The sequence below is a fragment of the Onychostoma macrolepis genome, chromosome 22 (assembly GCF_012432095.1).
Source record: "Onychostoma macrolepis isolate SWU-2019 chromosome 22, ASM1243209v1, whole genome shotgun sequence".
Classification (NCBI taxonomy): domain Eukaryota; kingdom Metazoa; phylum Chordata; class Actinopteri; order Cypriniformes; family Cyprinidae; genus Onychostoma; species Onychostoma macrolepis.
Window position 1 is genome coordinate 35,275,629 of NC_081176.1, and position 27,343 is coordinate 35,302,971.

Here is a 27,343-nt window from a genome sequence, read left to right on the forward strand (position 1 = left end):
GTTGACAAGAACGTTACTTACTCATTGTTTCTAGAACTTTTTTTCTGAAAATTTTAGTAGATGTCCATCTAAAGTTTTTTTTTTTACTTCTTGGTTGTTTGATAATTAACCTTAATCATCTGACGTTTGTTGTCCTTCTAATGTTTAATGGACACTTCAAGAATGTTGTTCTAAGAACATTTTCTCCTAAAATATGAGAACATAGTAATTCTATCAACATCATAAGAATGATCAGTTAACATTACTTTAAAAATAATTCATCTAACATTTACATCAGGGCTCTTCAACTCGTCTCCTGGAAGGCCAGTGTCCTGCAGGTTTTAGTTCCAACCCTAATTAAACACACCTGACCAAGCTTATCAAAGTATTCAGGTCAATTTAAAAATTATGAACAGGTGTGCTGGATAAGGGTTCACAGCAAAAAGCTGACTAGGAAACTCGTATTTACGATCATTCCGATAGCATGTGAATGCAGCATTAGACGCGCACTAGAGGCGGTGTAGCCAATCACAATACACTGGGCCAGCTAACCAACCAGAGCCCATCGTGTATTTCTAAGGGAGGGACTTTAAAAGCAGGAAATGATCAGCGCGTTTATCAGAGAAAGGACAGCGTGGTGTGGAATAAAGGTAAATTATGTGAAAAATAATGCTTTTTTTTTTTTAAAACAACCACTTTTTCAATCACTCCTTTAAAACAAACTATGTGTGAAAACACCCAGACTTAAACCATAGAGGCAAAGAGATGAAGATAAATGAAAAAAGAGGAGAAGGTGAAAAAAATATTTATTTTTTATTTTTTTAATAAGCTTCAGCGTTATTTTTATTTTGCAGCTGTTTTAGCCCATATTACTGTTGGTGGAGTTGCTGGTGGAGTTCTTGCTAAATCGGTCATCTGTGCTGCTGTTGGAGCTGTTGCTGGAGCTGCTTTTGGAGGAGCTGTTGCTGAAGTTGCTGGTGCAGCTCTTTGGTGGATTTTCTGGTGGCACTGCTGCTGGATCTGTAGGTGGAGCTGTTGTTGGTGGAGTTACTAGTAAAACTCTTGCTGGAGTTCATGATGGAGCTGTTCGTGGAGCTCTTGATGGAGCAGTAGGTGGAGGTGGTGCTGCTGCTGGAACTTTAGATGGAATTATTGCTGGAGGAGCTGCTGGAGCTGTTGGTGTTGCTAAAGCTTTTGGTGGAGCTACTGATTAGAGGTCAACACGGGTTTTAAACTGAAGCCTGAACCTGTTCCCTACCCAAGATTTGTTTCTCACAACAAATAGCATAACTTCTGAAATATACTCTACATCAGGATTGCATGCAACAGTCAGTAAACAATACATGCATAGAAACAGAGTTTCATAAAGTTACAGTGGCCACTTCAGCAACACAGCAAAAGGAAAAAAGCATGTACTTACTGTGAAACCTTGTGAACAACAGATGTAACAGTCACACAAATTATGCTGAGCTCTTTATTGGTTGTAACGACAAGATCATCATTTTTTCATAGCGCAGATTTCCTTGCATCATTTGGTTCTATAAGAATTTGAAGTTTCAGACAGTGCCATGTGACATAAACATTGCCAGAGCAGGAGCACAAGCCCAAAAATAGTTTTGTGTGTTTATATATATAATTTTTTTTTACACACAATATATAAAATATTTGCACGCTTTGCAGGTTGTGACAAACTCGAGTCCGAACCGAGCCCGAAGCTATTCATTAAACATTAACCTGAACTTGACCAAGCAGCAAAGCTCTACTTCTGCTTTTGGATCTGTAGGAGGAACTGGTTGACTTCGTCAAAAACTGCATAACTTCTGTAGGGTTGTGGGCATTATGGAGCCTATCAAAGCATCTATAGGCAATGATAGATCAGTTAAACTGTGGCAGTGTGTGTGTTTATTCCTCATTTGATTTCTATAAATGTTTTGGCTCATGTGCTTACATATTCTTCATATTCTGCTTGAAACTTGAACACAGGGTAAGGCTGCCGCCCTGCAGCTTTTAGAGGAAGCAGGGTAGACACAAAAAGGTATATAGAAATTATGATCACAGACATAATAAACAGGATATGTACGTACACACATTTTGGCAAATGCATGTAAATTGGGGAAGCAGTGTTTGCTATAGCTTTATCACTCTGTGTAACTGAATCTCACTAAAGACTCTCATTATTGCACCTCTTGACTCCTGACTAATCATTCCTCTTCTTCCTCTGACACAACTTTAATCTGTAAACTGTGACATCTGTTATGTTACACCAGCTTATAATGCTATGAATTCTTTAATTAAATTGTCCTTATGTATTGCATTAATGTAAGAATATCAGTCATATGAATATATTCATTTTTCATGAGGAGTTTCTAAGGGTGATATTAATGAAGTTATGTGTTAAAATCTGTAAGATTGTTATTTAGGCTCTAAACCTTTACTGCAATGAATATGAATATTCAGAAGCACACTGAGCCATGTGTGGAAATAAGATAAGTTTTGTTTTATGATAACTAAAATACACATCAGTACAGCATAGAAGAACAAGCTGTCAAACAATATCTGTGGTACATATATTATTATACTCCAGCATCATCATCCTCATCTCTCATGAACTCTGTAAAACAAATAACAAATGATTACAAAATATTGTCAGCACCACAGGATACATTTTGCATCTATTAGAACTACAATGAAATAAAAATATTAGATTAATATATGATGCAAAGAAATAATAATTTTAAAAAATCACGATTTCAGGGTTGTGTATCTCATTAAACAAATACACTCCAAACAAAAAAACAAAACAGTCTAAACCACAACAAGAGCAAATCCTTCAAGTCAAGTCAAGTCAGCTTTATTTATATAGTGCTTTTAACAATACAGATTGTGTCAAAGCAACTTTCCAATATCAAAATAGAAAAATAATGTCAATAATGTAAAAATGACAAGATTAAACACTCAATTTTCAGTTAAATACATTTCATTATTGAATTCAGTAATGGCATCGTCCAGCTCAGTTCAGTTTCAATAGTGTCTGTGCAATCAAGTTGACGATATCGCTGGAAATTAAGTGTCCCCAACTAAGCAAGCCAGAGGTGACAGTGGCAAGGAACCAAAACTCCATCGATGACAGAATGGAGAAAAAAAAAACCTTGGGAGAAACCAGGCTCAGTCGGGGGCCAGTTCTCCTCTGTTCAGACGAACCAGCAGTTCAATTCAAGTTCAATTGTCTGCCTCCCGAACAGTGTTAGGTAGATTACCTTCATAGACATAACAGATACATAGACATGCATCATTGAATTTTATGCAGTTTATTTTTTACTACAATTGTATTTAATTATGATTATTTAATGATTAATTTAGTTCCACTCCACACAAAAATCTATGAAAATGCTATCTTTACTGCTCTTGAAACCACAGTTTTGTTAACATGAAATTTACAGAATATATCAGAGACTAAACTAAGCGAATCAGAAACAATCTCAATTCTGAATTGTGTTCATGACAAATAAATTAATTAGTAATTTTTATTAATGTTATTCATTTGACAGTAAAATTATCTGTAAAGCATCAGCAGCTTCACTGTATTGCTGTAAAAGCTCCAGTAGCTCCTGCTAATCCTGCTAGCGCTGTAACAGGAAGTTCATTTCCTCCTAGAAAGTGACCAATCACAGCTCCAGCTGATAAACCACACACAACACCTGCTGCTTTCAGCAGTAACTGTCTAACAGTGTTGGGACGCTCGTGAGAAGATGAACGGAACTCTTACACACCCTTGTGAAAAAGAAGTGTGTTTAATTGCAGTAAAAGTGTACTTTTTGTGTACTTCAATTATTAAAAGTATACTTTTTAAAAAGTGCAAGAATTTGGGTGAACTTCACAAGGAATGGACTGAGGCTGGGGTCATGGCATCAAGAGCCACCACACACAGACGTGTCGAGGCATTTGGCTATAGTTGTCGTATTCCTCTTGATAAGCCACTCCTCCTGAACCACAACGTCAGAGGCGTCTTACCTGGGCTAAGGAGGAGAAGAACTGGACTGTTGCCCAGTGGTCCAAAGTCCTCTTTTCAGATGAGAGCAAGTTTTGTATTTCATTTGGAAACCAAGGTCCTAGAGTCTGGAGGAAGGATGGAGAAGCTCATAGCCCAAGTTGCTTGAAGTCCAGTGTTAAGTTTCCACAGTCTGGGATGATTTGGGGTGCAATGTCATCTGCTGGTGATTTCATTTTCCAGCAGGATTTGGCACCTGCCCACACTGCCAAAAGCACCAAAAGTTGGTTAAATGACCATGGTGTTGGTGTGCTTGACTGGCCAGCAAACTCACCAGAACTTCTGGGGTATTGTCAAGAGGAAAATGAGAAACAAGAGACCAAAAAAATGCAGATGAGCTGAAGGCCACTGTCAAAGAAACCCGGGCTTCCGTATCACCTCAGCAGTGCCACAAACTGATCACCTCCATGCCACAACGAATTGAGGCAGTAATTAAAGCAAAAGGAGCCCCTACCAAGTATTGAGTACATATACAGTAAACGAACATAGCCTACTTTCCAGAAGGCCAACAATTCACTAAAAATGTTTTTAATTTATTGAGATGAGATGAGATATTCTAATTTATTGAGATGCACCTGTAATTTCTCTGGTTGATAATAATGATCATAAGGCCATCTTACCTTACATACAACTTTATTCCCCAGTGGTCACCTCTGTAGAGAGAACCTACAGCTAAAGTTAAGAGATAATGACCTTTTTTCTGAAATGAGGCTCCAAAAAATTAGCTAATGTCTCACAGTTAGCTACTCACTTAATACGGTATAATTACTAACTTTACAACCAACGTCTGTTTATGGTTCAAAAAAATGGCACGTTCAAACCTATATGTGCAAGCTAACCACTAACAACATGACAACAGAACCTACAACTAACTATTTGGTTAATACTTTTAAATTACAAGCACTACAAGAAGTTTATCAGATTAATTTTTCAGTTGATGAAGCAGACAAAGGCTGCTCCGTATCACACACACAGCAGGGGAGAAAATTATGAAGAAGCCCGGTTAACGTTAATAAGGGAAAGAGATTGCTGTTAGCACTAAGAAAAGTTAAAGTTGAGATAATGATTTATTATTTTTTTTCAAAATGAGGCTCCACAAGTTCTGTTTGTTAACATCAGGTGTCTTCAATAACTCAGATTTGGGGGCCTAGAAACACAAGCTTTTGAACACGATGCCTGTATCATCTCCATGTGAACAACAAAAACATGAATTTGTGAAAAAGGTGACGTCATGTGCATGCGTATTACATTTTTGTGCAGTGTTTCTTCATCGCCAACTACTGGCCTGGCATGCATAGTGATTTTTTTTTTTTTTTGGCCAGTGAAATCTATATTTTTGTTTAAATTTTACTTAATATTTTTTGTGCTATTTTACTCATTTTGAATGGTTAATTTGTAATCATCTCATTTGATTAATTCTAATTATTTTTTATGTGTTGAATTTAATTAATAATATCGCTTGTAACCTGTTGACACAATTTTATTGAGTAAATATAGTGAATCATTTTTTACAGTGTACCAGATCAGAAAGGCATTTATTTTTAATAAAAATTAAGTAAATATTTGAAAAGTGGAAATAAAACTCCTAATTAATAATAAAGTGTTATGTATGCTTAGATGTAGGTAGTTTTTTGTCCCAATAAATTGGCATTCATGTAATACAATTTATATATATGACAATTTACACTCAATATGTTATTGCACACTGTTTTATAATGTACTACAGTATTGAAGTAGCCTATACATATCTGCCACCTAACTACTATTTACATGCCTGTTGCTAAAGAAAATGTTATTTTAGTGTCAATAGAATTTATCATTATTTGCCCTTAGTGTAACTAGAATATATCACTTTTTCCACACAGTGTAACTGCCAAAAATATCATTGTTCAGTTAAAGACAGCTCAGTGTTGATTCAGTTCTGTCCAATATGTAAAGTTTATCAGTTATGAAATGAATTCAGTTGGGCAATATAGCATTGTTTACTAGTATGAAGCCTTATCAACAAGCCTTTGTAAAAAGAATGGTTAGCACATTTTTTTATTATAAGGTAACAACCTTGACAGCTGTGCTGAATTAATGTTTGTGTTTGTCATGTGACAATTAAGCATACTACTCTGAAAAATGTGTTGCTTAAGGTCTCTGCACACTGAGTCAGGTTCGGTTTTCTGCGTTTTCGCATCCATAGCATGCATTTTGATAGGAAAGGATGGGGAATATGAAAAAACTGAAAAATGCATGTGAAAATTTCGGAGTCAGTGTGCAATGACCTTTATTGTATACTGTTTCACACACTATTCTTTTAAAAAGAGTAGACAGTATGCACTGTGTACTGGGCAGTAAGCAGTAGGCAAGTATGCAATTTCAAACACAGCCTTAGGATAGAGACATGGTGTATTAGACTTGTGTGCTGTTTTATAAGTGCACGCTCTGGTCTGGGATATATATGTATTCGGACTATACTCTGAAGACTTTTTTTTCGGCTGGAGGATGACCTGTTTTTGTGAGGCCTTGAACCAGCAGATTATTCTTTTTCTCTTTTTGGGGGCATTTGATTTTTCCATTTGGATTGCTGTCTACCCCAAAGCAGAAAAGGACTGAGTCAGCAGATTGATGAGTATTATCTTTATCATTACTTTTTGTTTCTATGGACTAAGGGACTGGTGTGTTGCGGCCATGAGCCTATTCATGAACTTTCATGCTTTGGACTATTTTGTTTGAGTTTATAAGAGTTAACAGTTTTGGTTGTGTTTGGCATTACTGCCTAACAAACAAGTAAAGGGAACAATTCAACCTTTTTGTAAAGAGTTGCAGTTGTTATAACCAGTGTTGGGCACGTTACTTCAAAAAAGTAATTAGTTATAATTACTAGTTACTTCTCACAAATAGTAACTGAGTTAGTAACTGAGTTACATCATTATAAAAGTAACTAATTACCAGGAAAGTAACTATTGCGTTACTTTTAAAAATGTTCAAATATCAAATAACTTTGGATGCCCCAATATTAAATATGTTAAATTAATGAAATGGACACTAAAAGAATAAATTATTATTATAAAACATTGTACATTAATCTACACTATTTATCTACTGACACTTAGTATCAGTCAGTCAAGCATTATAATATAATATTATGATAATTTAATATTATATGATAATAGAACTTTAGTAATTAGAATAACCAAGTATGAAGGCATATTTGTCATCAGTATAAAACGCACTAAGGATTAATGAGCTGCTGGGTTCATGAATATTAATCACGTTGTCTGCGTTCGCTCGAATTGATTTGCTGAAATCAAAATAGGGACAATAATAGGTGAGCGCCAGCCAATAAGATTGTTGTTTGCGCATTAGCTCCGCCCACTACCAGAGAACCCGGCAGTTCTTAAAAGCTGAAGAATTCCAAAGGAACTCCGTTATTTTGACAAGAAAATACAACAAAGAATATCGTTTCCATGTAGCTCGTCACTTCTGCATGTTATGAAAGACTCTCTTGCGCTGTATCTTTCTTTGTGTGCGTGTATGTGAGAGAAAGCGACGGCGAGGCGTGCGCCTTCACACTAGAGTTTATGGTACGTCAAATACAGCTGCGCATCCATTCAGATTAACTGAAAAATTAAATTCTAATAATATAATATAGTAACGCCACATTTTATTGTCAGTAACGGTAACGGCGTTGTAACGGGGAAACAGTAATTCGTTTGATTACTCATTACTGAAAAAAATAACGCCGTTAGTAACGCCGTTTATTTATAACGCCGTTATTCCCATCACTGGTTATAACACACCACAAACAAAAATGCTAGAAAATCAAAGAAACGATAAAAAGGATTTTATTGTTTCAATTGGTGTCAGAACTGAAGGAAGAGAGTTCACATGCATGCAATCATTTCTACCTGTTTTCCTGCTCCTAGCAATGCAACTATGAAGCATCAATTAAAGTAAAAGCAGCTGAAAATATGACGGATATGGCAGACATGTTAATGGCCAACAACTACTTAGATTTCTTTCTCCTAGCAATGAAACTATGAAGCTTCATTTCAAAGTAAAAGCAGATGAGAAACAGACATGATTGTGATAAACCAGTGGTTATCAAACCTCTGGTATCCCCAGCACTGCACATTTTGTATGTGTCCCTATATCTGACACACCCACTTCAGGTCTTGCAGTCTCCACTAATGAGCTGATGAGGGAGACCTACAAAATGTGCAGTGTAGTAAACAAATGTCCACTGCTATAAACAACTACAAATTAGTTAATGTGTATTATATTCTGTTCTTTATTTTCCCAAAGAAATATGAAATTTGTGACATTTTAAAGTATTGTGCATCGGGAACTTTCACTGTCTGGTTTGGCGCTTTCCTTTGGTTCTTCTCTCTCAGTCTCTTTTCTTTGTTTCTCTTCTTGTAATTTTCTCTCTTCATCTCTCTGCATCATCACTTTAATTCTTTCCATTTTAGACCTCATTTGAGCTTCTATCGCTGCTCTGACTCTCTCCTCTGTCTCTTTCTTCACTCTCTCAATCTCCTCTTGTCTTTGTTTCTCCTCTTGTTGTTTTCTCTCCTCTTCTTTTTTCTGTCTCTGCTCTTCTTCCTCTCGTCTGAATCTCTGAGCTTCTTCGTACATCTGATTACTATAGTGTCCTCCTCCATTCTGCTCTATCATTGTGTCAATCTTCTCCAGTAGATCATTCACCTGCTCTATGTTTCTGTAATCTCTATTGTTGAAGATGTGATATCTGCTTCCACACTGATCAACTAGATGTATTAAAGCTACATTCTCCTCAATGAGCTCCTTTCCAGACTTTCCATCTAGCAGATCTCCATGAGTGAAGAGAATGATGGAGTATTTTAACACCTCCTGACCAAACATCTTCTTAATCATCTGAGGAATCACCTGCTCCTGTTCAGTGAATCTCATATTCACAGGAAACACAATGATAAAAGCGTGTGGTCCAGGACTGCATATATAAACACTTCTGGCTATCTTTGTCATTATCTCTTCATGACTTATCTGTGTGTCAAATAATCCAGGAGTATCAACTACAGACACAGATCTTCCTGAAACAGTGGCGTGAGCATTTGAACATTCACTGGTTATTGAAATTGTATTAAGTTCAGATCTGAACTCTTTTTGGCCCAGTATTGTGTTTCCAGCTGCACTTTTCCCAACACCAGTTTTTCCCAGAAGAACAATCCGTCTGGATGAGAGACTGAAAGCAGTAATACTTCGCGGTCTTTTTGACACTGCATGAAGTAAACAGATAACAGAATCAGTTTTTTTGTTGTTGTTGTTGTTTACTTTGACACATACTACTTTTGCAATTTCATTCTGCAGCCTAGAATTAGGGAACAATAGTTTAATATATTTGGGTCTGTTTCTCACAAATCAATCACATGGATTCAGATGATTTGGAGCAAATAAAAAAGGCAAAAAAGAATGATGATCATTTTATAGTGCTTTTGTATTTTATAGCCTTTTTTTTGGAGTTAAATATTATTCATAAAAAAAATATTGTATGTCCCACGGCAAACAAAACAAACGTTGCATGACAGAAAATGGTACAATTATTACAGAAATTTTATTCATAAAAAGGTTTAAAGTGTAGTAATGTCTTTCTTATCTAACATAGCCATTTTATATTAAAGGTGCAATAGGTGATTGTCTTCAGAAACTTTTTTTATGCTGGTTAAAAGTCTCTTCACATCTTCACTCTTCACAAGTTAAGTGGTCTAAATGTATTTATCTGTATTTATTTATATATTCTGTGGAAGGCTGTAGGACCAAGACATGTTCGTCCAATCAAAACTCTCGGTTTGAGCATTTTAATTGGCTTTCCTACCTGCCTGTCAACCCTGCAAACAAGCCTGCACTGGTCCTTTACGGGCCCACTCAAGGCTGCCAGCGCAGGGCCCTGAGAATTTGCTCATTGGCAAAACGTTGGCCCCTTAGCACTGGCCCTGCACCAGCAGCCCTCACTTAGCCTCCAGGAAGCCCAAGCACTGTTTTATTGAAAATAATGAAGTTTAAAATCACCGTTATGGAGATAAGCACTTGCTTTAGTTGGGTTCCTGACCCTTGACTTAACTTTAATGTTTCTCTGGCTGCTATAAGGTTCATACGCTGAATCTTGATATCTGTGTGAATCTACATGACCCGGTCCAAATAATTTCTGCATAATGACTTAAAAACACTCAAAATAGTAAAGCAGGACACAGTTTCATGCAGTGTTGCAGATTGTCTTCACAAAGCTTTTGCTATAACAAATGTGTTTCAGAAACACACAGTTACAACAACCAGAAAAAAATTTAAACTAAAAAGTCAAGGGTCAGGATCCCAACTAAAGCAAGCGCTTACCTCCATAACGGTGACTTCAAACGTTATTATTTTCAATAAAACAGCCCTGCATTATAATTTCCATTAAAACCAATACAATTCCCATTATAACCATTAAAACCATTACATTTTCTATTGTGTTTTGGGCAGGGTTCTGTTGTTTTTTTCAGCAGGGAGCGCTTAGGCTTCCTGGAGGCTAAGAGAGGGCTACCCGTGCAGGGCCAGTGCTAAGGGGCCAACGTTTTGCCAATGAGCAAATTCTCAGGGGCCCTGCGCTGACAGCCTGTAAAGGACCAGTGCAGGCTTGTTTGCAGAGAAAGTATGTATTAGCAGACCTCTGCGCACCCAGTTAGTGCAGACAGGAAACTTCATCAGCGCGTTCACGCACGCTGTGCAGACAAACATCAACAACCTGATCTTCCTTCCTGGTGTATTGTAGTACTTTTACTAACTGTACTATAATGTTTTCTCACCAGTGAATGACACGTGATGTAGCCCAGCGGTTTCCAATTCCAGTCCTCGCGGCCCCCACTCTGCATATTTTGCATGTCTCGCTTAGTTAAATCCTGTTAACCCGCACCAGGACGCCAGTGCACTGAACGCTCTTTGTTTGCACATGTCATTGTTTACGAATAGATTAAATGAAACATGACAAAATTAATCTTGACAAACTATATATCATTCTGAAGGTTTAAGCCTCAAGCACCGACGATAGATCGCTATTTTTCGATGGAAAGCTTATAAGGAATGTATTTGCTAAATTTGTGTAAGCAGTACACATCAAAATAAAACATTAAAAATGCAGTACATACTATATTCATCTTGATACGGAGTCACAAACGCATTTACTTCTGTAAATCCCGGTTTAGTTAGAGAGGTAAGGGTCCATGGAACAACATCCCATAGAGAGCTTTAGTCCAACGAAAAACAATAACGTTGTAATATGGATGATATTCCTTTGTTTACATTTAATTTCTTCAGGGAGAGTTATTGTTTGTATGCGTTATGGAATAACTCATGCTCAAAAAACTGCGTCTTGGTTGTAAAAAAACATATGGTTTTGTAGCATACAGTATTACACACAGAATGAGACCATCCAAAAAAAAAAAAGTGGAAAAAAAAGGGAGAATTGTTTATTTGAATTTGGCGCTCTCTTGCGACTACTGTGATGCACGCTCTGACGCACCTGTCATCTGATGGAGGCGGAATTTAGCAGATTTGAAATATAAACTCATGAGACGTGACTTTCAACTCACAACTTTTCTGGATTGCTCCAGGACTCATGTATTTTTATATGAAATACAAAGAATTAAAAACAAATTCAGTGTGGTACAAATTTTTTAGTAGTAAAGTAAAACCCAAAGGGTCTTCTTTCCAAAGATACCAAAATTGTGTGTGTAGCACACTGAAGTCAGCAACTGTTATAATTTTAAGTTAGGTAGGTCATTTTCAGCTGTGAGTCCCAATATGGGGAGTGCTAGCTAACAGCTTAACACACCTGATTCAGATGACCAGCTCGTTAGACGAGAGCTCCGTGCATGAACTGTGTTCTGATTGACATGCTCCCTACACAGTGTTCATTGCTCCCTACTCCCAGAACAGGGAAATCCGTTGAAGTTTACTTCACTTCGGAACATTCACTCACGGATTGCGCTGCGCAGCGTCTTCACACACAGACCAAACTTACTAGAAAAGTGTGACACAATATACCTCTGTAAATAAATACTATTTAAATTCACGTCTCGCACACTTTAATGCCCTTTGAATGGAACATATACGCTCACTTCGAAATGGATGGCGGAATATCCGGTGATGTCCACTTCGCAGGGCACTTACGGTGGAATAGAACAGACGTCGCACGTGATAAGAGACATATTGTGACACGGCCACAAAACAGAGAAATAGTGTCCATTTCAGATATTCAAATGATTTAAAATGGTGCTAATTGTTTGTTTATATTTTTGTTATGGTTATTTATATTTGTATACTGTTTTGAGTTGGAATATGAGGGACTCTTACTCCAAAAGGCCACTATTTAAGGAAGTAGGAACTGGTGGCCATTTTATTTTAAGGTAATGGCACATGGTTGGGAAGGGGGGCATGCTTTAGGAGGCTGGCAAATAAAGGTGCTGGGAAATGCCTTGCTCTCACGAGTGCCAGTGCCATGGATCTATCATATATCTGTCCATTGACCAGAGGATTACCTGAATTGGGGGGGGTTGAGGCCTATTTTTCAGTGAACAAGAAAGTTTTCTCTGTCTTGGATCGTTCCCTTTTTCCTGGAGCATTGCAGATGGGATCTATGAATCTTTGAGAAGATAACGTGGGTGAGACGGATCGAGTTTTTGTCACCTTTTACTACTTCCTTTTTGCTGGGATTATTGCTTTTTTGGACTGTTTTGTTGGTGTGGACTTTGATGGAGGGTTTTTGGATATCTGTGCCTTTATAGGACTCACAGACTCATATCAGAGTTGGCCTTTTGGGACTCAATTTACTTATTTACCTTCCAATGTGCTGTTCATTGTGCTGTAGGTCTGAGCAATGTTTGTTTGAAGTTTATATGTTTATTAATACATGCATTGAATCTCTGAGAGTCTTATGTTTGGCACATGCTTTATTCAATTGATGGTTGGTAAATTGTTTAAAACAAGATTACCCAAAAAAAGAATCCTTTGGTAACTATAAGACTTAAAGTAAGATACGTTTAAATTGTTACAATATGAAATGTGTTATTGTAGTATTGTTTTCTGGTATTCTGGTCTGTGAGTGTATATGCGTTCAGGGGGCATGGCTTTGGATGGTGATTGCATGAAGGGTGGGACCTTCGCTTTTAGTGCTATCAGGCTAAAGTTATCATTTTCCAATATCTCCTACTGCACCTTTAAGTCACTAATGGGCTGATGAGTTGAATCTGGTGTATTTCATCAACATACTGATGAAGATTCGAGTTTATCACTTGAATCACAGTTAAAGTCATACTGTTAGGTTCCTAACAATAATTCCAAAGGATTAAAAGTGATGGTAAGGTACTTAATAGGGGTGTGCAGCGAAGCCAGTATTTGTATCTGTAACAATCACAAAATTATTTGTATCTGTATTTGGATGAAACCAGAAGTAGGCGCAACTTTGTACAGTTAGGTATCTTTTTTTTTTCCCCCGTAGTTATCACTGAACAAATATGCTGTGTTTAACTAAAATATATATATATATATTTTTATGATTATAACATTTATCATACATCTTCTTACAGTCGGAGCCCATACCCTTGTATAGGCAGTGTTTGAAGATGCAGTGCGGTTGTGCTTCGGGGAACGCGAGTTCGAGTCCCAGCTTGGGGATCTGATAAATAAATATTTAAATATCTTCTAATTAAAACAGTAAGGGTTCCTAAGCAGTTTAGAAATATGGAAATTGATTTAAGTAATTTCCAGGAAATGCATGGAAAAAGGCAACTGCAACCTGTTATTTTATTTGCGCATATTTAATTCATAGAGTTTACACACCTCACACACTTGTTACTGCATTGTAATTTTAGAGGTTTATGTAAAACAACATGCTTTCCTTTGGCTCACCGGTTCCTGCGCAGCTTAAAGAAGTTTTTCACTTAAGTAATTTGCAGGTCTTGAAAGTAGGGAAAAAAGTGAAACAAATATTTTTCCAGACTGTTCTCTATTTGCCCTATTCAGTGTTCTAAAATATAAAATTAATAATTTCTAAAAATAAATTTATCACACAAGCTGAGAGATTCCATGACAAACATCTGGTGAACACGACTCAACTCTAGGCGCACATTTTCTTCTTTTTTTGAACTTCACTATACAAATATGCATGTGCCATGCAAACAAAAGATAAAGAAGCAAACGTGTAGGTTTAGAAGAAAATGTATCTGTATCTAAGTTGATTATTACCCTACTCTTGAGAGAGAGAGTTTTGTTTGTGAAAGACTGAGACGCGCAACGCGGCTGTTTGATTGGTGATCACGCTGTGCTTATTCCATTCATTCTTGTATCATATCATAGCCTATAAGGTTTAAATCATTGCCTTTTAAATATACACAAATAATAGAAAGTGCATGATATATTATTTTAGTTGATATTACTCTTGCCAAGCTCTGATTTCTGAGAGATGCACAGAGAGACAACATAAATACCGTGTTTTATTTGCGCTATTTTCATTGATAAAGTTTACATTCATTCACTTCACACACTCAATAGGCCTATTGCGTGACATTAGAGGTTTGTGTAAAATATTGCACTGATCTCCTGGCTCACCTGTTATCTAGCAAACACCAGACTGGACCAGCCTCAGCCAAATATGCGGGCAGAATTATCCGTTATTCGTTTTTGAAGCCATTATCCGTGCCTTTCCGAATAAGGTATTCGGCTTCAGGCACACCCCTAGTACTTAATTAAACCATCAATCCAGGGAAGCAGAGCCAGCACAGCCTCTGTTGGTGCCCTAGGCAAGATTTTATTTCTATCCATTTATTTTTATCTGCCCCCCACAAGCCAACACTCTTACCTATCAAATGTAAAATAACACTGCATAGTTCTCACTGTCTGGTTCCTTCTACCCACATAGCAAACGGACTTGGCCCAAATGTGGCCTCAAGCTGGCACTGCTGGCCTTCTGTCGGCAATGGCATGTACCCATTCAGCCAGAGCTGGGCCATGTGTGGCAATGATGGCACGGCGAGGGTCACGGCAAACAATATGAGGGCCGATTGTTGGTGGGAGGAGTGTGGCCCAGATCAGTCCGGTGATCATGTGATCAGGCAGTGACCTGACGGCATATTATGTGACCCATGAAAAACAAGATAAATAAAATGATAAAATGATCACAGAAATTTTAATTAAGTGTAGTATTGTTTAAATTTAATCTTTGAAATAGCAAGTCAACATAGTGTTGGCCCAGATCCGGCCCACATCTGGCCCGTGTGAAGTCCATGCTGCCAGATGTGAGCTGGATCTGGGCCGACACTGCTTGCTGTCAACATGATCATTTCAAAATAAAGCAAATCAGTAAATCAGTCAACTGCATTAAACTGCACTTAATTATAATTTGATTATATATTATTATTCTATTATTATTATTGTTATTATTATTCTCAGTACAAATAATCTTAGAATCTTTACATAAATATAACATGATAATGATTCAATGATCTCTCTCTCTCTTTATTTGGTTTACCATGGTGCACATAATTTTATTAATATGCTGTCATGCACAAGCATTAAATAAAATGATCATAAATTATTATTTTTTTTATTCAAATCCTCAGTATCCATGTGGTGATTTGTGTGAAGAAAAGATCCAAATTCAAACCATTCTTCTGCAATATGTATCTCTTTTCTCGGTAGCTATAGTAACAATTCAAATATTTTCCATGAAGCAGTTTTACAACAAGTTTAATGGCAGCGATATCAAACGCTCATTGGCTCTCGCCGGTTTCGTCATAGATTGCTACATGCCGTGTTTCCGGTGACGCGTGTTTTGAATAAGAAATGGAGTTGATCGAGATAGTATTTTCAGCATTTAACAACTTAAATTATGCCCTGCTCCTCACACTAAACTATTATATTCCGCCAGAGAGGACCGCGACTGCAACGCATCGTCATTTGGACTACTGTACTGCTCTTTGACATTTCTGCAATAAATTCTTGTGATTATGTGTCTAAGGGTCTGTCTGTTACGTTTTTCTTATAGACTGTATACTTTATACACTCACTCTATTTTGGTTGATTTGTTCTTCATAAAAAAAAATTAAAAAAAACACTTTCTATGCAGTAAGTTTTTTTTATTGCAGTTACATGACCTGTGAATTTTAAGGCTGATTTTCTATTGTTTAATGTACTTTATTGGCATAATTTGAGTGTACATTAATCACCATTATTCATTTTGTGAAATGTTTTGGTATAGTAAATGCAATAATATCAAATATAATATTCTGTATTGGATCTGGGCTATATAAGGCTCAGGTGTGGCTCAGATTTGGGGATTCTGGTTTACTTAAGGCTGAGAATTGGTGCCAATAATAAAACATGTTTTGGCCCAGTTAAGGGTGAATATTGGCTGAGATTCGGGCCGGTTATGGCCCACAAGTGGCCCTCGTCTTTAATCCAGTTCTGGGCCACTTCAGGGCCATCATTCTTTGCGGTACTTGGGCCGAGGGAAAAGTAATTGTGTGGCCCGGAGCTGGGCCAGAAAACATTTGCTATGTGGGTAGTTGTGAAATAATATATTTGGTGTCAAATGGTGGACTGCAATGCAAGATCTGAGCATTCACCACTAAGATGGACTACAAGGCATGGGCAAAAGTGAAACAAAAACCGTGGAAGAGATTGATTGATACTTTATTTTGATAATCTACTTTAGACATTCTACTAAGTAACTTTGTAACTACATGTCAACTACATTTCAACTAATTCTCATTAATTTGCAACTACATGTCTTCTAACTCTCAGTAGGATATAGGTTTAGGGTTAGTAAAATAAGTTGACATACTTGCAAAGTTTCTCATAGTCAGTATGTTGTACGTTGTGGGTCCATCAAAATAAAGTGTTACAAGATAATAAGCAGACAGTCTACTAATACTCTAATGGCTGCTAGTTGATATGTAGTTGTAAAGTTACTTACACAACAAAATCCCCAGTGTTAAATTAACACTGCCGAGTGACTTTTGCTCTTTGCTTCTCTAGCTGTTATAATTCAGTTATAGTAGTCAAACAATATGAAATATTAAAATGTCGAGGGTCAAGAGCCCAACTAAAGTAAACACTGACCACTATAATGGTGACTTAAAAATTGTGATTTTTTTTTTTTATTTTTTTTAATTTGTTGATTCTGCTTGTTAACATCAGGTGTCTTCAATAATGGTCAATCATCACTCAATGAATCTCTTAATTACCTCATTAACTTTAACACCACTTCAGTGTTACTTTTAACATTCAGTAGTGTGGACTAGAGGTCTTCTCGGGTCCTAAAATCCGTTAAAATCAATTAAATTAGACCCGAGTCCGACCCGACCTGTGCCCTAGGCACTCATAGAAGTTTTGGACCCGAACCCGCCCGGAACCCGGGTCGGATCTCGGGTTTTCGGATCCAAGTGGACCTGTGAAGACCACTGGGGACACATATAGACACTTGGCAGTGTTAATTTAACACTGGGGATTTTGCTGTGGACTATCGAAATAAAGTGTTACCGAGATTGCAAGGGGAAAAGGCAAGTCAGGGTTCGTACACATTTTTACCAATAAATTTCCATGACTTTTGAGACAATATTCATGACCTAAAGTTTCATTATTTTACAATAAGAATAAAAATCTGTTCAAATTATCATGTTAACTAAAATTAATGGCTATTAATGCTATTGTTTGCTTTCTTGTTTTAGTAATAAATACAAGCTGAAACTGAGCCAGACGTGAAGATCCTTGCACATGGAGTCAGAAATTTTCGTATGCGTTTTTTCATGTGAAAACGCAGAAAATCGAACCTGATCCAATTAAATTTTTTTGACGGATGAAAGTTTCGGAGGCAGTGTGTTAACGTGATTGACACAACGTGAGGTCGTATTTATTTTTTTACCGTGCGAAAATTTCGGACCAGTGTGCAATGACCTTACTCCACACAGAGAATACATCACATCAATGAATATTATCATTTATTTAACTCAGTGGAATGCAGGACCTGAATTTCGTTTTGGAAACTTTTCTCTTTCGCAACTGTTTACATTCACTAAAGAAAAAAACAACAATGCTTATGAGGATACTCATTAACGTCATTTTGTGTGTATCTTTGCTGCTTAAACGCAACAAGCTGCGTTTTAGAGCCCTGTATTTCAGCACAAGCCCGACGGGTCCCGACCTATTTACGGCTTCGGGACAATTTTCATGTCATAGCTCAGACGCGGTGATCGCTCTGGTGATTCCAAGTCCTGCAGAGCGCGCAGCTTCCACTCTCCGTACAAACTACTGGAAACGGGCCTAGCACAAACGTTTAAACTAACATTGTGATATGCTTTAAGTATTTTATATATAGATTTTATTTTAGTCAAGTGGTAATGTTTTTAGAAGGCTAAATTGATCAAACATATAGAGCAGTGATACTCAAATCTGGCTCGCGAGATCCACTTTCCAACCCTGATCAAACCCACCTACCTGTGGTTTTCTAACGACATTGATTAGCATGCTCAGGTATGTTTGATTAGGGTTAGAGCTAAACACTACAGGAAAGAGGATCTCGCGAGCCATATTTTAGTATCCCTGATATAGACTAACTCACTGTCTGCAGCTGGCCACTTGGTTGTTAGGCTACTTTAAAAACAAAAACTTGAATTTAACCAACAAAAAAATGTGAAACATATTTCTAAATTAACTTAATAAATAAACGAAAATAAATATAACTTAAATTTAACAAACAAAAAAATGTGAAACATATTTCTAAATTAACTTAATAAATAAATGAAAATAAATATAACTGAACTATTTTAATGGCTAAAACAGCAGCTGTGTAATGGGGGAAAAAATAGAAAAAAGACACAGGCTCCAGTCAGACTCGGGCCAGTGATTCTGATAAGCTGTTGGACAAGGGCCGATAGAGCATATGTTTGAGGTCCGTGCAGGGTTATACTGAGCTTGTTTGGTACCAAACTCTATTTGGTACTCGCAAGGCGGCTTTATACGTGCGCCTTTTGGACTTGATGCACACAGGAAACCACCTCTGGAGCTCGCAAGTACCAAATGGCTTAAAAAGATGTGCAAATAAATACATTTTTGTGTCGATGCAACAATGACCTGATTAGGCAAGTGCTAATTCTGTCAACTGTCCCGAAACACAAGCGAAAGTCTTGTATCGCAGCGTGCAGCGGCTCTTGTAGTGCAGACAAGATGTGCCAATGAGAAGCCACTTTAAGATAAAGTCAAAAGAGATGCGGTACAGCTGAATCACTCACGCTGTTTTCAAATGACTGATCTGATATTCTGTGTGGATCTATTTACTCATCAAACCTACAGTGCTATAGGCTATTGAATAAATGTGTGAATATCCATCATTTTAAAGTCGAAAGCTGCGGGAATGAGTAAAACTATGCAATATAGCCTATGCGCAATCCCGCACCAAAATTCAGGACCTGATTAAACATAATTATATTATACAGAGATTTGTGAAGTAGATTTCTACAACTTTTGAACTCCCTCCGTCATTGCCCCCCTCTCTTACCCCACGCACTACTGAACTCTGACACCACACACACACACACACACACACTGTGACCAGCACCAGTCACTTTGTACAGCATTGGACTGACCTCATTCAACTATCTCTTCTGTCAGTCTGAATAAAAGAATGCTCTTCGTCACTTTAAATAAAATAGTCTCAATAAGCTCTTTGCACTATAACATTTATAGTCTGCACTGTTTGTTGTTTGTCTATCTCACTGGTTTGCACTCTATTTACCAGGTGCCTTATGCCACTTTATCCATTTTATATTATTTTTTTTATTTTCATTCTACGTCCTTATTTGTATATTTGTAATAATTGCATTTTGTGTACGTGTGTGTGTGTGTGTGTGTGTGTGTGTGTATGTGTATATATATATATATATATATATATATATATATATATATATATATATATATATATATATATATATATATATATATATATATATTTGATTTGTACTTATCTGTATTTATGCGTTCTACTGTTAGTACTTAGTGTTATCTGTATGCACCAGGGAGTAAGAGAGTAACGAAATTTCAGTTCTCTGTATGTATGTACAGTACATGTGGCAGAATTGACAATAAAACAGACTTTGACTTTTCCAAAACTTTCTTGGTTAATTTATTTTTCCCAAACTTTTCCAGGCTTGGAAATTGCTGTTTTAAAATTACATGACTTTTCCAGGTTTTTCATGACCGTACACACCCTGCAAGTGTTTGTGGACACAGCCCTGAAGCAGATCCACACTGGATTTCGAGCAATGCAGCCAGAATGAGGGAGATGGCTTCATGCCTCCCTTCCCCCCACGCAGTGAGTTTGCACATCAGCAAAATGGCACAACATGACAGTGTGGCCCGCCAACAACGCATTCTTGCCATGATGTGATGGCAGTGATGTAATAATACTTTGTTACAGTACTTAAGTTTTTTGAGGGGGTGGAGTATCTGTACTTTACTTGAGTTTTTATATCAACTTTCACTTTTACTCCACTAATTAAAGGTATACTTTTACTCCGATACATTTCCCTGAAGTATATCCATTTCTTACTACAAAACAAAGAAAGCTGGTTTGATAGAACAAACTTGCGAGCACCAGACCATTGATTCAAGAACAAACAAATGCTCGCACAACCGCGGATGATTTCATTTTCCACTCAAGTCGAGACTGGGGTGTGTGCGACTATACAGTACATCGTCTGTGATAATATGGTAAGTGTTGTTGTAATGATGTGCGATCTGAAATTATCAAGTATATCATGAACTCACACAGAGAGTGCACGCATGTGAAATTTATTAGTCTATTAAAATTCAAGGCATTCTAAAATGTAGATGGCAAATGCCTCTGTATGTTTATATAATTTCATATAGTTAATCTATATCACACAAAGAGTGCCGTTATTTTCCCAGATATCAGCATGATAACAAATGTAATAATTATTTTATACAAGTTTAATAAAGTTAGCATTACGTAACTTACATTTTAGACACAATATTGCCTGTTTTTGCTCAATTATTCCAACGAACATAGTTCCAAACAAAGATCGCAGCACTGTTTTGCATCTCTGAGCAATAGATGGTATTTACATATTGAATGAATCAGCTTTTTGAACAAATTTGTTGAATGAATGATTCCGTGAATCACTCGTTACCACAATCAAATGCTTTGCTCCTGAATGAATCAGCCGTTTGAATGAATCAATTGAATCTCAATGACTCACTCATTAACAGTCACTTGCTGCCACCTACTGGTGGTTTTAATTTCACATTTCAACATTTTTTTTTCATCTTTTAAATCATTTCAAACATCATTATTCAACATTTTGTTTAAAACAAAGCATTATCAAAGCATTATTTCTGTCAGGACCACTATCGTCAAAGATGACTGACAATTAGCATACCATTTGGATTGGCGGTATGGTTCTGTTCTGGGCAAGAACTCCCTGCACATCCATGCAGTCTAGCATGGAGAGCAAGGAGAGCAGCAATAACCCCCCACCCCCCAAAACAAAACCATATGCCATATCCCCAAAATAACAGTGAAAATCTCAAAGCCATAGCCACAAGCATGTTGCCAGATGACCTAACGAGTACGTTGCCAATACCTGAAGCTTAATCAGAATCATGTTTTCAATAACAACCAGACAGCTTAGGAACAAGTGTACTTCCAATAACAACCATTATACTGAACAACTCTGGGAAAAATATCGGTTCATTAATTAATGAGAATATCCAACAAGATGTTTCCATTACTTTCAAAGGCATTGTGTTAGGACATTGAGTCTGACTCTACTAAAAGCAATGCTTGTTTTATTATAATTTTTTTTTCTTCGTAAGTTTTACATTCACAAATGTAAATTTACCAACAACAAACTGCATTTTATTGTTTTTTTTATTTATTTATTTTTTAAAGAATTTAAAGATCATCTAAATACCATTTAATTGTCAGAAAATAAGAAATCAAGAAGAACTATTTCATGACTTTAATTGTTATACTGTAATTGATATTTAAATGTCTTACCCTCAAGTTCTTATGTTTTTGTCTTTTTTCCCCCCAAGTACTAAAGATTTCTCTTGTAATCTTTAGTACTTGATTTCAGTTGACATAATGCATGTTCATAATACTTTGTGTATTGTGTACAATCATTATTTGAATGTCAACTCTGTGTTTTTGTATTGAATTAATAAAAAAAAAAAAAACATCAGGTACAAAGTAGGCTACGGCGTGGCGCCACTGCAAGAATATGATGCACCATGCGCAGATCTAAATTTAATTCTGCAATAGACACTTTTGTACGGTGGCCGAGAGCTCAACGCGCTGCAAATAGAAAAAAGACCTACAAATTAAGAAAACATCTTCATCAGTTTGACAGCTGGTGGTGCAAATGCTCACAACACAACCAAACAAAGAAACGCGCTGCAAATCAAATTATTTATTTGTTTGTGTTGTGAGCATTTGCAGCTAGTTTCTTTATTTGGTTGTGTTATGAGCATTTGCACCACCTGCTGTCAAACTGATGAAGATGTTTTCTTGATTTGCTGGTGCTTTTCTATTTGCATGTGTTTTCTGAAGTTGCAGCGTGTTGAGCTCTCTTGGCCACCGTACCTTTTGATTTCATTTTCACTTTATTCACAATAAACGTTCTGCATATTTGAATATTGCATGTTCTGCATGTTTAAGTCAAGTTTACATACACCTTGCAGAATCAGCAAGATAATAGTCTTAAAAAAGAGAGAGAAAAAAGAGAAACAATATCAATAATAAAACAATATAAAGATCTTAAATTGCATGTTGTTGTTGTTTTTTAGTACTGCCCTGAATAAGCTTTTTCTTATAACAGGGGTTCACATTTAGTTCACAAATTAAGCAGTTAAAAAGTTTTCATAACCTTGATTTTCATTACCTGGTGATCCACTACTGTTTTCACTATTTGTTTTTATGATAAGTCTCATGTTTGTCCTGTGCAGTCATATTCTGCCCTCTGTTTTGAAGAAAAATCATTATATGTTGCCTATTTATTTATTTATTTATTTATTTATTTATTTATTTAATTAATTATTATTATTTTTTTGCAGTTTTTGATCATCCAGGTGACAATACACAGTATTAAAAATCAGTTTTAAGAATTAAGAATCAAGCATGCAATCTGATTAACTCCATTTTTGTCTAAATTCAGTTATTATTTAGTCTTGTGGTTTGTATCTGTTATGTGAAATAGCTTATTTTAAAATAGCTGTTACTGCTAAATTACCTTTGGTGCAATAAACAATCTCAATTAGTTTTCTTGCAAGACACATTAGAGAAAGCACTAAAATATTCTTTAAATGTTTTTATTTTTATTTTTATTAACTACTAGTGAATTAATAAAATCGAAGTGAATCATTATGAATTTGCCAAAACTTGCTTTTGAAGTAAACCAAACACCTATAATTCATAAAGTGTAATTGTAAAATAATGTAAAATAACCTGTAAAATAATGCTTCCCCACCAAATTTTTGAAATGCCTCCCAGTCATGCAATCCTAGAACCGGGCCTGATGCTACAGCGCAGTTATTGAATATGTTTTATAAATACAAAATCATACAAATTATGAAAAAGCAAATTCTTTCAAACTAAGTGTTGTAGTATAACCAGCAGGACAGCAATATGTGTGAACTGAATTTGGTGACACTACAGTGTGTTACAGTGGAGAATATTTGTATAGTCTAACGCTTGTCGGGATCAGTTTTGTCCAGTGCGGAGGAAAGCTCGTTTTGAGGAAAATTAGGTTGTAGCTGCTTGTCTGCGTTACCACGATTTAAAAGAGTTTAGTTCACGAGTTATTGATCAGGTAAATTCGAATCTGTAAATATTGCTAAACAAAACAAAGCCTGTATAGTTTCCGCGAAACATCGGAAAACAAGCGAGGAGCATACTACACATTCAAGGATTTATACAAAGTGTGTCTGCCAGGTGTATGTGTATTAAAAAGTGTTTTATCTAGCCTATTAGACCTACTCGTTTAAGATTTCGAAATGCTAATCCTAGGCTGCGCATTGAAATAGATTAAATATAGGCTACCCATTGAAATACACTTTAATCATCAAGCGATATCATCAGTTACTTAATAAAATAAGATTGCATTCTGATCATTGAAAAAAACGTTAACATGACAGCATAGCCTACATCTTATTGTCAGATAAATCTTACCTGTATACGCCATTTTGTTCAAAACGATATACAAAACCGAAAGTGAAATGAAAAAGGCTTTAAAACACACGCGCGCGCGCACACACACACAGGAGATTCTCCATTTCACAAATAAAGAACTAACATATTCGATCAAGTAGGCTAATAAACACGAACGTAGTTAATTTACAAATCTGTAATTTACAAGACTGTGTCTTTGTAAAACACAAAATGAAACGAGATCAGATATTATTAGCTTCTTTTCGACGATGGTAAAATCATCACAAATTGAGCATCTGATGTTGTTTTAAGTTTTGTTTTATATTTTGGCATTTATTTCGGCCACCAAAACTTGTGAAGCTGTACCAAAAGCATTGAAATAATCACTTATTGTGAACATGGATAAAATGCATGTGCATGAGACATTGTGAGGAAACACATCACGTGGTCACATACAGAGATCAAGATTTTGCACATGAATCACAACAACGGTGATAATCAAAGCAAACAAAAAAGCTTCATGCTGCAATGCATGATGGGTTGCTTCATAGAACAAACTCATCCTTAATTCTTGAGGTTTTTTGTTTTGATTGTCACCGTTGTTGTGATTCATGCGCAAAATCTTGATGCTTGTGTGTGACTACATGATGAGCTTACGATTTTGTCATCATTAACAGGAAAATGTTAACACTTGATTTCAGCTTTCTCTGCCACAACAATTGTGCTTTTACAAACACACTGTCACAGGGGCCTAAAAAAGGCTAACGCAAGAAGTATGAGGGCCAAGATCCCAACTAAAGAAAACACTGTCCACCACAATGGTGAGTTCAAATGAAACAAATACCAACATTTAAACCTCTGGTAATTATCAATAAAAGCTATACATGTCTGACAGAAATAAAGTCAATCTAATGAGTGAAACTGGTGATGCTGTTTGTGGAGATGTTTGATCCTCCTCTGCTGAGATCTTCAGAGATTTATTGTCTTTGATTTGCAGTTGATTTTACCAAATGCTTAATCATTAGTTATTTGATAATTCACTGAAGGTTCACTGAACGTCTATATTGGACGCTCAGAACACGTCAAAAACAGACGTCATAAAAACTTTCACTCTGGCTCCTCAGTGGACGTCTTTTCAACGTCTGCAAAGACATACCCACTGAGCAAAGACACGTCCAAAAGACGTCAATTTAACGTCTTTGCCGTATGTTCAAAATACGTCCACTGAGGGGCCAGGATGAAAGTTTTTGTGACGTCTGTTTTATACGTTAGTTCTAGTCATAGTGAAGGCAGTGTGCAGAAGTACTGCTTTAAAATTGTGAATAATAAATTAATACCTATCCCCTTAGTTGTACCTGTCTAAGACATATAGGTGTGCAAAGACATTTTAGTAGCCTTATTTGCAATTGGAAATATGTGATGATTTATTAAAAAAGGACAGAAATAAAAAAAAAAAATAGTTTGAAATGAGAGGAGATTATTTTTTAACCATCTTTAATGAGTTTTTCAGCAAAATATTAACAGAAAATTTGATAAAACAAAATTCTAATAGTTAACTTCAACTCTCAAGTGAACAACAACAATAATCCCCTAAACTGGAAATAAACACAATCTTGCAAAAAGCCCTAGTTATTTTCCACCCCTGTATGCCTTCCTCCCCGGTGCATGCTTGAGATGTTCTGCTGCATGAAGCTTTATTCTGTAGCTTCTTTGTCCCATTTCATGACTGCAGCTGCAAGAGTTGAACAAAAACATAAATTACAAATATGTAAAGAAAACCAGTGTATGTTACATTGCAGTATGCATGTTCTTTTAGTATTTATATGTGAAAACATTAATATTTGTTTATACTTTTTATAATTCCTTCTGTCAATAAATCAAATAAAAAGGAAGCACTACGCAGAATGCAAATACTGCAAAAACAGCAATAACGAGGAGGCTGGCACAACATACAATTTCTCTCAACAATGTGGAAAACAAAGGCATGTACAGCCAACTTATTAACAGGTTTGCAGTGGGCAAAACCATCAATATATGCATTTTTTTTTTTTTTTTTTTTTTTTGCAGACAAATGTTTTGTTACTTCTCAGAGAAATTAAAAATGTAAATGTACAAAGTACATGTATAACTGAATAACTTGTTTTCCCTGAAGATCCTCCGGTAAATGTATAATAGGGTTTGAAATTAACATTAACGACCATCAAGCCGGAAAAAATCCAATGTGGTAGGTAAAGATGTCCAATCACTATGGAGGATGAACACTAAAAATAAAATTGTAAATTAAAATGAGAAGAGTATTTATTGTCAATTAAATAATACTAACAAAAATGTAAATAAATTAATCACTTCAAATAGACAATAGGTACATTTAATATATATATATATATATATATATGTGTGTGTGTTTGTGTTTGTTATGACCTATAACAATGCGTTATCACTTAATTCACCACGTACTGTACAACAAAAATAACCCTAACCCTCTACAAACACGTTTGTTTGACATGTTTGTGAACTGATGATGTAGCTCGCTTACATGCTATTCGCTTTTGATTTCGCTCTCTCACTGTGTCCCTCTCATTGGCCAGTGACCTGCTGGACTGCTTTGGGTTTGTTTTTACCTTTTGAATCTGCTTACTGCAATTGCTTTTGGGTCCTTGGTTTTTATTTGAACAACATACCCATTAATGATTCAGAAATAATCCCAGTAATAACATAAGTGAGAAGCTTGTTTAACTATATATCTGTTGATTTGTGTTCATACCCTCTCTTTCGTCTATCCGAGTGCTTTTAATTTATTAAAATAGAACAGAATGCAAGTAAGAAAAGTGTCAAACTGAAGACCCATAAGGTATAAAACAAATAAATTAGTTCATTGTGTTTTTATAACTTCAAACATGTCGCACAGGTGTAGGCAATACGTCGGTCCTGGAGTGCCGCTGTCCTGCAGAGTTTAGCTCCAACCCTAATCAAACACACCTGAACAAGCTAATCAAGGTCTTCAGGATTACTAAAGCACAGGACACACTGCACGATTTTCAGCTATCTGTAATGAGTGGGATGTTATTTAGTCCACTAGGTGGCAGTAATGGAGA

General features: G+C 36.3%; 1 protein-coding gene across 1 annotated transcript; it reads right to left on the reverse strand.

Moving 5' to 3' along the window:
• Positions 1-8,288: 8,288 nt before the first annotated feature.
• LOC131529714 (GTPase IMAP family member 9-like) lies at positions 8,289-24,288 on the reverse strand. The gene is made up of 2 exons (XM_058759565.1): positions 24,270-24,288; positions 8,289-9,273 (listed from the first exon to the last, which is right to left on the reverse strand). The coding sequence occupies exons 1-2, from the start codon at positions 24,280-24,282 to the stop codon at positions 8,342-8,344; spliced, it is 945 nt and encodes a 314-aa protein (XP_058615548.1). The 5' UTR covers positions 24,283-24,288; the 3' UTR covers positions 8,289-8,341.
• Positions 24,289-27,343: the final 3,055 nt, after the last annotated feature.